This window comes from Bombus huntii, chromosome 14, assembly GCF_024542735.1.
Source record: "Bombus huntii isolate Logan2020A chromosome 14, iyBomHunt1.1, whole genome shotgun sequence".
Taxonomy (NCBI): Eukaryota; Metazoa; Arthropoda; class Insecta; order Hymenoptera; family Apidae; genus Bombus; species Bombus huntii.
Window position 1 is genome coordinate 5,120,334 of NC_066251.1, and position 12,633 is coordinate 5,132,966.

The following is a 12,633-nucleotide window of genomic DNA, read 5'->3' on the forward strand; positions in this document are numbered from 1 at the left end:
TATTAGCGCGAGAAACGGGCGAGCGTCAAATCGCGGGATCGCAAGAAGAATCGAACCGCGCCGCGAGGATAGCTCCGTTATAGTAACACACGGCACTGCACCTTCACTTCGCCGTGTAACAGATAGTATAGTCGGAACCCTGCCTTCGCTATACTACGTTGTGCTGCTGACCCAAATGAATCCTATGGCCAGTCAGTCCCGGTCCGGGCTTCTTCGCGGCAATATTGCTCGCTCGACAGCTGGTATCGTATAGACGCGCCCGTTCTTTACATACCACGTTTAACGACAGCTCAAACAATTTCACTTGTCATTCATGCGTGTCAATGGTCAGTCGTCGATCACGAGATAAAGATCGGCGATTTAATTGGAAATTTAATTTAACGGTCGGTGCCCATATTGCAGCGAAAATCTGATGGTCCAGTGAAATTTTAAGGGTACCCCAAACAGTGAAAGTTTCCAATCGATTGATATACGCGAAACAAATACGGTGACTGTTTCGGATAGTTTGTTTTTTGGAAAAATGTTCCGCAGTGTTCGTACTCCGCGTTGACATCAAGAGCCGACAATCGGTGTGCATAAACCGATTTGTTCGCGTTTTGGCGGGAATTATTCTTTCAAAAAATTATTACTCTCTTGCTCTTTTTTACAATTCTTTAAATTGGGCACTCGAGTATTTTTGTTCTAGTGTAAAGTTTAATCAGAGAAAGTGTGACAGAGAGAAGTATCATTTCCTGGATTAGAAGTGATCATCGAGCTGTAAATAATTTGTACGATCTTTGATATAATCGTAACACGCGGTACTTGGACCAGAACAGAGGAGGCTGAGGATGCCTGAGGCGGAAACAAAAACGTAGAAATCGCGTCGCACCGGCCACGAGGATCCGATTGATCGAGATCGCGCGCATCCGCAGGCTCTGAATAGCGATGCGGTTGCATTCCACGGCAACGATAGTTCCGCATAATCACTGACACTCTGCAGTGAGTACCAAATTATTTTCTCTTATTTTTATTTATTCTATATCTTCCTTTTCCGATATTTTTTTTCTTTCCTAGTTTTCGATTATTTCTGGCTAACAACGGAAATGATTTGTAAATTATCAAGGACATCTCCGCCTCGCGTCCTTGCGTCAGCTTATGGACGGTGCATTAATTCGCTCAATGAGCATAACAATGTAAATGCAGTCCTCAATCGGATACGCCGACCCTAGTACTATAATTTCGAAATTATGCTCGTTCCGCGATGAAATTCTAATTTGGTCGTATTCCGGAATTCTGATTCGCAGGATATTACTCCTTTAGCCTTTTATCTCGGTCTGATTTTAAATTGGTTGGCTCGTAGGGTTTGTAGTTTGGATTTGCGAAACTTTAAAAATAATCGCGTGTAGTTCGCAAAGAGTATAACAAGGAAGTAATCAGATATTCCTGTTAGCTCCTATTACGAGACAGAAACAAGTTTTTCTTACGGTACAGTCCCACGTAAATAGCGAATCAACCTCGTAAAATATTCATACGGACAATTTTTTCACTAATCTACTATTATTTACAATTAGAAGCCGTCAATTGAAGAGCTTTCTGGTAAAACGATGTCGTAATGGCGAATTGATTAAATTGCCTTGGAAATTTTAGTTCTAGCTTTTTAATATTAACTACGTTTTTCATAGTATTTTGACAATCCATTCATTAACGTGTATAGTAGAGCTGTCTTACACGATTGAATTAACTGTGTCAATAAATTCCCTCATATAACACATATACATAATTTACTCGTTATAGTTTACAAATATAAGTTTCAAGAACTACAAATCACCTGATCATCCAATTCTAATAAAATCTTATTCTATCAAATGTTAATTTTGTTTTCTAAACGAAGATTCTATGGTATACGATTTCTACCGTAGAATAGCTACTCTAAGGTAGTAAAATAATTTTATGTGCACGCTTAAACAGAAAAATAGGAGGGGAGATGATATATTTTTTTTAAAATCCTAAGGGTCTTTGATAACACACTCTCGTAAGTTATCCGCTATTTTTCAATTCTTTATATTTTCAGTTCAACTCAGCTATTATTTTCTTCTTCAACCACATTGTATTAAGTCCTCCTTTTCAAATTGGAAAGGTCTACAAAAACTGATTATCATAGTTTTCTCATTTCATTTCTAATTTGTAGGTTGTGACTTGTAAAATTTCGCTAATAATATTAACGGAATTGCACAAGAAGTATCCGAAGAAATTCGATAATGTGTGGAGAAGATTCCTAGTTCGCGAAATAGCCGTTTTTCCCTGACCTCGAAACAACGCGGAACATAGACAGTGCGGTTGCGTTTGGCCGAATGGAATTTGGCACGCACGTACTTGACGGTGGCTCGAGCTACAAAAAGTATCGATGCATCAAGGCACTCGAAGCCGTACAGAGGCCGTCCTGAATCTTCGGAGACGGCCAACGAAGTGGCCAAAGCCACGTTCGACCGATAATGTGATCGCCGATGCAAACCGGCCGCGCCTAATCTTTCTCGACGATACGACAGATCGGTTCTCGGTTACTTTCTCGCCGGTATTCGTAACCTACTTTTCGACCACGATGCAGTCACCCCATGTGCCGGTGCCAACAACTCGAATTAGAAGGGTTCTAATTCGCTAGAATTATCTTGGAGCTGATGTCGCAGTCTCTGAGCATTCAGCTTTGTCTGTTTATAATTTTGGAAGTTGATACGTGATCCTCGGATCTTCGTTTGTATTTTTGTGTTCCTTCTGGTAGGTAATTTTGAAGAGAGAACTCGATCGAGATAAAAACTTTTTGATGAGAAGTTGACTCGATAGATGCTGGAATGCATTCGATAGGCAGAGAAATATTTTTGAAACCAGGTTCACAATTCGCTAGAGTCATTTTCTCCAAATTTCTGTTTCTTCTTGCGATTCGCAAGAATTTATCGAGATGAAAACTTCTTCAGAAAGACAAACTTTCAGTCGGCGATTATACCGTACATTTTCATTTCTCTTTGCAAATTCCGAAGAGTTCGTCGAAATCAAGATTTCTTTAAAAACGCGGCGGCTCTTCATCGATGCATCAAATCATCCAATCGGCGGAGAAATTTTTCTGAGAACTAATTGTTTAATTCACTGGAATTATCTTTGAACGCATCGTTCGCAGCTGCATACTTTATCTGCTTGCGATTTTAGAAATTAGTACACGATCCTCCGATTCACCTGTATTTTTATTTTTCTTCGGAAAGTCCGAAGAGTTCATCGAAACCAAGATTCCTTTGAAAACAAGTCGACTCTTTGTCGATACATTAATTCATCCAATAGACAGAGAAATTCTCTGGGAACCAGTTTCCACCTGAACCACCAAATTCAGAAACGTACGCGTGTACGTACATGGATCAAGCCATACGTTTACCTCTTCTCGTCTTACCTGGCAAAACGAAATTCCTGTTGGGTGGATCGCGCATAACCATCGTGAGAAACGGTTTCAAGGTGGAGGCCAGAGTCCTTTTCAAGCCCCAGAAGAGACAGGGAGCATTCCTTACGCGAGATAAAGAAGCATAGAGGAACGGGAGACGCCGTGAAAGAGTGGGCGACAGAGTTTCACATGACCGAGTTAGAGCATCCAGTTTTGCCGGGGGCATGATACTCGTGACACTAAATATCGTTTTCACGTAGGCTGGTTGATTGCTCGACAGAGAAGACCTAATTGGCCAGAGGTCACAATCATGAAACGTAATTTCATCCTACTAGAGGTAATTGCGGGAATTGCCGTTCCCTTGGCTTCGCGAATGCTGCGTGTGATACTTCGAATTGAATCTCGAACGGCTACCGATAAATTGCGCTATTCAGGAACGTCTATTGGAGTTTCAGGAAGTTGAATTGGTCGACCAAGTTCTTCGATGACATTCGACGCGGGGGAAGATAAAGATGGATTGAAATGAAAGTTATTTTTGATTGCAAAGTTCAAGCTAATACTTTTCCGGAGAAGGTGAAACGAGCTTAGAATTATTATGTGCTTCGTGGGTGTCAGGAATTTAAAAAATATCAGGTTTAGAATTTTCGTACTTTAACAAAAGTTTTTCGTTTACGTAAAACCTATAAAAATAGAGGAAATTACTATCGATGTAATAGTAGTTTCGAATGAGTAACAGAATTAGCAGGAAATGCAGAGTGGTTTTGATGTAGATTGAATTACGATCAAGTCTTTAGTTGGTAGTCTAATTATTTTCTTAGAAGAAATGTACGTATACGTCTCCTGTAGTATATGCGAAAATTCAATTACTTTATTATATTAAATTCTTTTTGTACTGTCCATAGAATTTAAAAATACACTTCCTGTACTTTGGAATACTATGATTATACAATTATTTTCAACGATTATATGCTCGTTATTCTACATATAGAAATTATAGAAAGTATTTAAATATTCAGACATATCTTTCTATTTACCATAAAAAGCTGCACCAACTCGTATACCAAAGATATCTTTAGCTTGGAGGATATTGCTGCTAAAAATTTAATACGCGTTTATGGCATTCAAGTGTTAGCTATGTACTTCTACAAGCTATCCAGTGATGCCTTTCGCGACCAGGAGAAATTGACAGAGATCGCGTGATTCAGATTTATCGCACCTTTCGTAGCCAGGCTTTAAAATAACAGTAAAAAGCCTAACAAATGTCCACTCTTTAGAATGTTCTTCTTTCGCGTTTTGATATTTTATTAGAATAGTCATAGATCTCTGAAAAGAATTTTATTTCGTTGGTACCGGTTGACTCTCAGTTAGAATAGGGTCAGGCTTAGCAGATATTAACATCTTCCTCGATGATCTCATGTGGCTTCGTGACGACGAGCGTTTTTTCTGACCTTGCTCGATGCTACACACCTCCCAGCATTCCAGTCTAATCGAACGACACACCTCTCACCGCTGCTTCTCGTAGTCCATGGACCGGCATGCTGGTCATAAACGTGTTCCTCTATCCGTGTGTGCTGCGATCCACGTGATTAGGAAGCGGTGGCTTTTAAACTTGTATTGCCTCTTCGATGGATGTTTTCTTTTTTAACATTTCGAGAGGAACATTTGAAGTTTTCAGGAGGAATCCTAGGCTATAAACTGGTCTTGATGAACCTCGAGGTATTTTTTTAGGTGCTCTATCGTTTTAACGAAAGAATTCGAATCCTGAGCGCTTTGAACTTTCGTTTTTTTGTCTATTTTTTAAATCCTTTAAAAATTTAACTTTCTTCTACGGAAATGGAATTTTTTACGTTTTCTTTAGATAATCTATGGAAAATTTAATTTTCTACGAAAATAGAGTTGTAAGTTTTCCTTTAAAAGTTTAAAGTTCTTTAAAAGTTTAGCTTCCCTGAAAATAGAATTTTAGTCCTTTCACGCTTCATTGTACTTGCGTGCACGCAACACTGCACTTTAGTAATTCATTTATTAGCTAAACTATAGATCTATTTCTTTTCGGTAAAATTGATTCTCTTGAACAATAATTTATTAGCGAATAACTTGTTGATAATAATAAAAGTGAATAGAGTAACCATTAGTTGTTGGTTGTAATGTATAGCGTATAGACTTCTCGTTCAGAATTTTAATCAGTGAAATACAATAATCAAGTGATTTGTGATTCATAAATTTGTAGAATTTCACCAGTTTTAGTAGTAAACCTGTTACTATTATACGAGAAAGTTTTATTGTGAGACTACAGATATTTATTCAAATTTGTATATATGTGTTGTATTTTGCGAATACAGTCAAAGAAATGGGACATAAGTAATATTATAATAAAAATATACTTTGGATATTTTATATATTTTTGTATATTATATGTATTTTCATGATCTTGAATTCCATAACATTATAATGCATAAATGCCAAATGTTTTTATTATTTTTCTTAGTAACTGGAAATTTACGATTTGTAAGATTTCTGCCATAATATTAATATAATTCTATAACATAATCCAATTTTCAAATTGCAATGCACACCATGTCTTCTTTTTATACAGAACTATATTATTAACGAATAATAAAAGAACTTTATTGCAGACTAAAAAGGACACAGTTGTGAAAGGATGGAGAAAATAGAATAAGAAATACATGTTTCTTCTCTAAAAAAAAAAACTAAACGAAAATCTCGAGATATCTGTCCAAATTCCTGCGAAAGTAAATCCTTTTTATGGCATTACCATACAGACACGCGCGATTCTGCGGACTTTCTTCGGCGTAACCTACTTCCGGCAGAAACAGCAGGAAGAATGACGTTCACATCGAGCTAAAGAACCGAGTATAATGGAGACAAGATCTTCAGACTGGTTCCTTCGAACGACATTGTTATCAGTAGAAGGAAAATTAACCTGGTTTCCGTGACTTTTTCTACTTTGAATCTAATTTCACTTTGTCCAAGCGCCACTTAAAACGTTACAACCATCAAACTAATTAAAATTGCCGGTATCGGATTCTTTTTGTTTTTATTATTAAAAGTTACTTCTTTACAAGTTATTAGTAATAGAAATGCATTTTTTAAAATGGTCTTATAAAAAAGACGTAATTTTTCTTGCATAATTGTACTACATTATTATTGACGAAATTTTACAAGTAACAAGTTTCACGCACTAACAATAATAATAAATTTTGTTCTATAACGTTAACAGGTTTGATTCTAAACAAGTGTTTTTGTTAATATTGATATCCATTTTCATTAATAGAAAAGCATGATTACATAGAGATATTTATCATCGTTATATAACTTTAATTATAAATTAATCATATACAAGATATTTAGGCATACGTATGAAAGACGATCATTAAGTGCTGTGATATTAAAATATTACAACACTTAAATACTTTGAAAGAATGATTAAATATCTTCTATCAAGTTTGATACAAATATTTTTCTAAACTCCCCAGTAGCCAGATTTCCTTGAAATTTTCACCTCGCTAATTATTTTCTTCATTTACTTACGCAACTAACGCATTAAGATTATTGCATCGGTTCTCCTTAGCGATTTCTTACAAGGATAACCGAAATTTTCCGCCTTATAATATCGCACGTTGCATGAATATGATGTTAACAGTCTCGTAAATTTTCAATATGAAAAGGTAAGACCTACTCTACGAACATTTGAGACTCATAAGCTTACAAGAACCTTTCCAACCTTCCTCATGCTATTTTGAATACATAAGAATTTTGGAAGCATTCTTTGCTTCCAAATTTCTTACTTTCTTACTCCCGCTATTCCCTTGCTCCACTTTTTAGTGTACCAATTTTACTAACTATTCTCATATACTATTCAACATTCTTCTCTGTGCAACCTACAAAAGGCAAGAGGGAGGAGCGGAAATTTATTTGTTAGTTGCTACCCCTCCACTATAGACAAGATCCGTTCCCTTAAAGGCCTCTTTATTAATTGTCCGCGGCATAGTACGGGTATCTTGAAAGGTAAACGAATAAAAATTTATACAAATCTTTAGCATAAAAGATTGGGGTTAGGAGGAGAAGTAGAAGGAGGTGATAGCTAGCAAGACAAGTGATGGAAGGCTTGAGCAGTGGAAGGGGTGATAGTGGTCGTCAGTCGGAGAAACATTCATGTTTCCTTACTCCAGCTATTTCCTTCCTGCCATTTTCAGTGTACTAATGTACTAATATAGAGGAGAAGGTATTTAGCCGGTCACTCGGAGGTATAAGAGATGGAAGATACATATTTACAATTTTTGATCAACGAGATAAGGACCACGAGAAAGTAACCGAGGCTGTGGAAAGATTTCACGAGCCATTCGCTTCATATTCGCGTGTTTCGATTCGTTCCTCGCTGGGATTCTTTTCTTTCTTTTCTTGGAAACCTCCGCGATCCCGGTAAAGTCTTTCCGCCAAGAAATTGCCTCGAAGAGGCCTCAGCTTGACTGACAGCTCCAAAGTGAAATTTCCTCGTCGCGTAACAATCGTTGAAAATTTCTGACTTGGTGAAAACCCGGTAAAATTATGAAGTTTACGTGATATCGACGATAAAAAAGATAATAGCACGACTTGCGCAAAACTTGGGAATTTATGCAACTAATCGTTGAACACTTCATCGTTTTTAAAGAGAGAGTTACTCAACTTGGGAATATTGCTCTCCACGCTGTTTAAAATACTTTTAAAGTTATTTTTTACTGGTTCGTATCTTCAAATTGTTCGTACACTCCCTTAACACGTTGATTAGTTAATTAGTGAACGTGATTTTCAACGCGATGATCATCGATGATTTTCGTTACTGAATTGTTTAGGATTGATGGAAATAAGATAAATTTCATGGACTGAAAAATGTTCAGCGATGTGAACGATTTCGGTGGAAATGTCGAACGAATCCTTTAAAATTCGACTCGTTTCTAATAATAAATTAGACCACAGCCGCACGCGGAATAGAAAGTTGCAAAGCGGAGCCGAGTTGAGACGAGAGAAGAAGCAGAGTCCGTGGCTGAATACTTGGAACTTGAAACGAGGAAGAAAAATCATGATCTGCCCGGTGTCTCTTCACGTTATCCTTCTTTCATACCATCGTTGACATTTTACGTGAAACCAATCAAGAACTTCCTTCTTCTCGCGATAATAACTTCGTTGATTAACGATCATTCCCGCCATTCTTCCTCGAGCACGAGGATGTAATAATTCGACGCGTACGACGCTAATTGCGAGAGCTTTCATCGAGATTAAGGCATTGCCACTCTCACTGACGAGAACCTTACCTCTGAAACGAGCCGAGGAAACCAGCCTTTCCTTCCACCTGTAATTTCCCTTGCGTTTTCCTTTTTTCTTTTTTTTTTTTATTTCCTCTCTCTGTCTCTGTCTATCCGTCGATTCGTCATCTCTCAGCCAAATTCATGGAAGCTAACTGTTCTAGCCTCGTTTGCAGGGAAGATGAAACATGATATAATAGGATAATTAACAGGTTTTAAGCTAGTATTAAAAACTAGAGATATAAATATCATAGCACGAAAGAAAAATAGTATTGGTGTATGGCGTACCATTCAAAGCCGAGAAGAATCAAATAAATAAATGAAAAATAAAAGCGATTGTAAAGCGATTTTAAAATTCAATACACCGTCAAGTAAATTTTGTTTTATCTGATTTCAGGATTAAATACGTATTCTTGCTATCCATCTATTCCTGAATATTTGGAAAATACTGAGTATCGTGAAATTAGTTATGATGATTCTATTGGTTTCATGCAGGATACTTGTTGGATTGGAAAGCATCGAAATAATAGAAAATTGTTAGACGACCTAGATAGTTGGTTCTTCATCGATAAATTTGGTTTCCAAATTATTGAAAAGTGAGAGAATTGAGAGAAGTAGATGATGCGATCTTTAATCTTCCTCGACTGTTAAATTTATGTTTCCTGTGCCTTTTATGGCACTATTTTCGAATTTAAAATCACACAAATATCCGAGATCATCTCTCCACCTCTGGTAAACTGGGACAGATCCAGTGCATTTTAATGAATAGTTTGCTCGTTTCATTTTACCGGTTGTAAAGTTCGTTCCGTTTCGAGCCTCCTCCTGGGAGTAGAGATCGAGACGGACGATTAGCGCGAAATTACCTCGCGTGAAAGACTTAATTGGATGAATTGAAGTGATTCTTTTTTCGGCTCGTTCGATCTTCTTTCGCCTGGCAGAAGCCTCGTATAGAAAATTCTATACTTTCCCCGCGGATTAATGAAAAGTATCTTAACAGAGAATAGACGTTCCATCTCACTTTCCTTTCATCTTATTCGAATGTAAATTCTATATATGTACACATATCTTCGATTAAATATCCGTTTACGCATGTGCATATCTTGTCTACTAATTTATCGATAATATTAGTAAATTAAGAAATCACTAGTTGTTAGTAAAAATTTGAAAGTGCAAAAATGCAGAGAGTGTACATAAGATACGTAAGCACAAAAATATAAGTAACGCAATTCGTCCACTTGGGCCCCATGTCTTTAATTAAAGTGGCAGAGAAGAGAAAGTTTATAAAATGAAAAGTATGAAAAGTATAATACATGTAGAGATGGTATCTATAATTTTACAAATTAGATCTACATTTAATTAAAGAGCGAATAAATATAATAGTACTATGCAATAGGTAATTATCATCAATATGATAAAAGATTCTTGATACAAAAGGTTACTAAAATTTATAGTGTCAGTATCAATTCGGCTTTCTTTTATTCGCCACTGTATATTTATTATTCATATAATCAAATATCCGCAGTCTACTAACAGTTAATAAAAAGAAATAATTTTTCGCAGAAACTACAAGAAATTCAAACCTGAAAGGATTGAAAAGCCTCTTTTAAGTCTGGCAATAAATTCTATACTTTCCCCGTGGGTCAATGAAAAGAACCTTGACAGAGAGAATAGGCGTTCCACCTCACTTTCCTTTCATCTTATTAAAATGTGAATTATTTATATCTTCTGTTAAAAAGGCACGCTAATTTTTCTCTTTCCTTTTCGCATAGGTATTAAAAGAGACGTTGTCTTTTGATTTCAGAGATGCGAAGCGAGGTAGGAGAATGGCTGCCCACCTGTGTAGGTTCTCCGATATGCATCCTGCTGTTATCTTGGTCTCTTCTGATTTATCAGAACCAGCCATCCTCGGCGAAACGGAAGATCGACGTGTTCACGGTAGCCATTCTCTCGCAGAGTTTGGTTCACCAGCTTGGATTGCTGTTGTACGCCATTCTTACTCTCATTCGGCCAACTAATCACTTTGGAGGTAATGAAACAAGAAGTTACGCATCTGTTGCTCTATCATTATTGTAGGAAGAGAAAATGATAGGAGTGTCTGAAGAGAAAGCGATCGAAAGAGGCTTGAGAATAGACAGGGGCAATCTTATCCCTTAAATGCATTCTTTCTAAATATAATAAAAGCTTTGGAAACAGGTAATTGATGCGTTGGAAACTCGGCAAAATAATTCTAAAACTCGTTCTAATCTTTTAGTATTCTTTTGTGTAGGAAACTTTTATTTAGAAGCGTGGAGCAAAGGAATCTTTTTATTGAAATTATTACATTAGGAAACATTGCTTATACATTGTACGATTAATTGGACTGTAAATACTTACACAAAATAAATTAAATACACGAGTTATGTAAAAATGCACAACGAAAAAGTACAATTTGTATGATTTTTTTAACGTTGCCTGTGCTTTCTACACGATAAAACAATTTCGTAAGGTTTCATAATTACCAGTGTCACTCGAGCACCAGGGAAGGCGTTAGAATGAAGCGAAAATGAGATGGTAGTTAATTGGCTACGAGCAGTAGAAAGCAAATTAAATAAAGTAAGGGATTGAGGAGAAGGTGTAAATAGGATGAAGTAAAAATGAGAGAGGAGTTAAATATAACACGTGTAAGTAGGTACGTGTGGTAAAAGAGGAAGCATAAGTGAAAAGAGATAAGATTTAATGTAAACAGAATTTTCATTCCTTGACTCTTAAAGTTGAAATATTAATAAAGTACATAATTATTATTTTATTTCACAGAATTCTGCTCGACCCTAGTCTGGATGCTAAACTCATCTAGCATCCTTCAAGAACTGACACTGACCTCAATCGCAATTTTCACCGCGATAAGCATGGGCGACGAAGCATTAAATCTTACGAAAAATCATCTTAAGTATCATCTGGTCAGTTTAAGCGTGATCAGCGCTTGCGTTGGTGTCACTGGAGTCCTCAACTTCGAGCCAGATCTCTGCGTCTTCCTAGCGCAGGAGATCTCTCTGAAATATGGAATTTTCATGAATTCACTACGTTGTCTGTTGACAATGACGACTGTGATCAGCCTACTGATGGCTTTGATCAGGAACATCTGTCGTACACCGAAAGCCGAGTTGCTGAAATCAGTGTCAGATCTATCGGAAACGAGTTCGAAGAATTCTTCAGGAGCCTTCGAATGCCATCCTCAACATTGGGATCCTTCGAGTGGATCGTGCACCAGTGGATCCACTAACAGCAGAGCTTGTTTACGAAAGAAGAGGGTCCAGATAGACGAAGCTAGCGGAAGATCAACGATTTACAGCATTCTCTTCGTTTGCTATGTCTTCCAATATCTTCCAGTTTTGGTAAATATCATTTTGCTTTACATTTTATCTTCTTTTTTTCATTTGTGTAGACTCGGGTTAATTTCGCTGCGTATCTTTAGTTATTTTAAATCTAATTGTAACTTTTTTAACGTTAGAATATATGGTACACGTATTTTAAAAGTGACGCAACTCAAAAATGGATTTCAGAGAAGGCGAGGAACTATTTGAAAGCTTGCAAAAATATTATTTATTGAACGTTTATTATTATTGACAAGGAAAGCAGTTTTCTAAAATAAGAGTATGATTGAAATATAGAAATTCAAGAATTGCAATAGAGTTAGGAATTTACAAATTATAGAAAGTTCTGTCTGATTTGATAAGTGATATTTTTCAATTTATCTTTCTATCGACCGATTAGTAGCGTGAGTTGAATTATTGACTGTAATGGAAATGATTTCGCAATGGGCATGATTTGACTTATTTCCGATTATGTTATTTGTCACGCGCTATTAAAAAACTACTTGAGATTACACGAGCAAATCGTTGGTTTAATTCGCTCATTAAATCAGCCTGGTAAATTGGTATTCGATTATAGAGATCG

The 12,633-nt window shown here is 36.6% G+C and overlaps 1 protein-coding gene across 3 annotated transcripts in view; it reads left to right on the forward strand.

Annotated features, from left to right (window-relative positions):
- The first annotated feature begins 194 nt into the window (after nt 1-194).
- The window catches only part of LOC126872972 (uncharacterized), a 27,895-nt gene continuing 15,456 nt past the window's right edge, over nt 195-12,633 (forward strand). Inside the window, exons 1-3 of one of the 3 annotated variants that reach the window (XM_050633290.1) lie at nt 195-978; nt 10,502-10,726; nt 11,494-12,071. In XM_050633290.1, the coding sequence (XP_050489247.1) occupies nt 10,504-10,726; nt 11,494-12,071 (801 nt within the window). In that variant the 5' untranslated portion in view covers nt 195-978; nt 10,502-10,503. The remainder of the gene's footprint in view (nt 979-10,501; nt 10,727-11,493; nt 12,072-12,633) is intronic. The other 2 variants (XM_050633289.1, XM_050633291.1) reach the window with 2 other exon arrangements.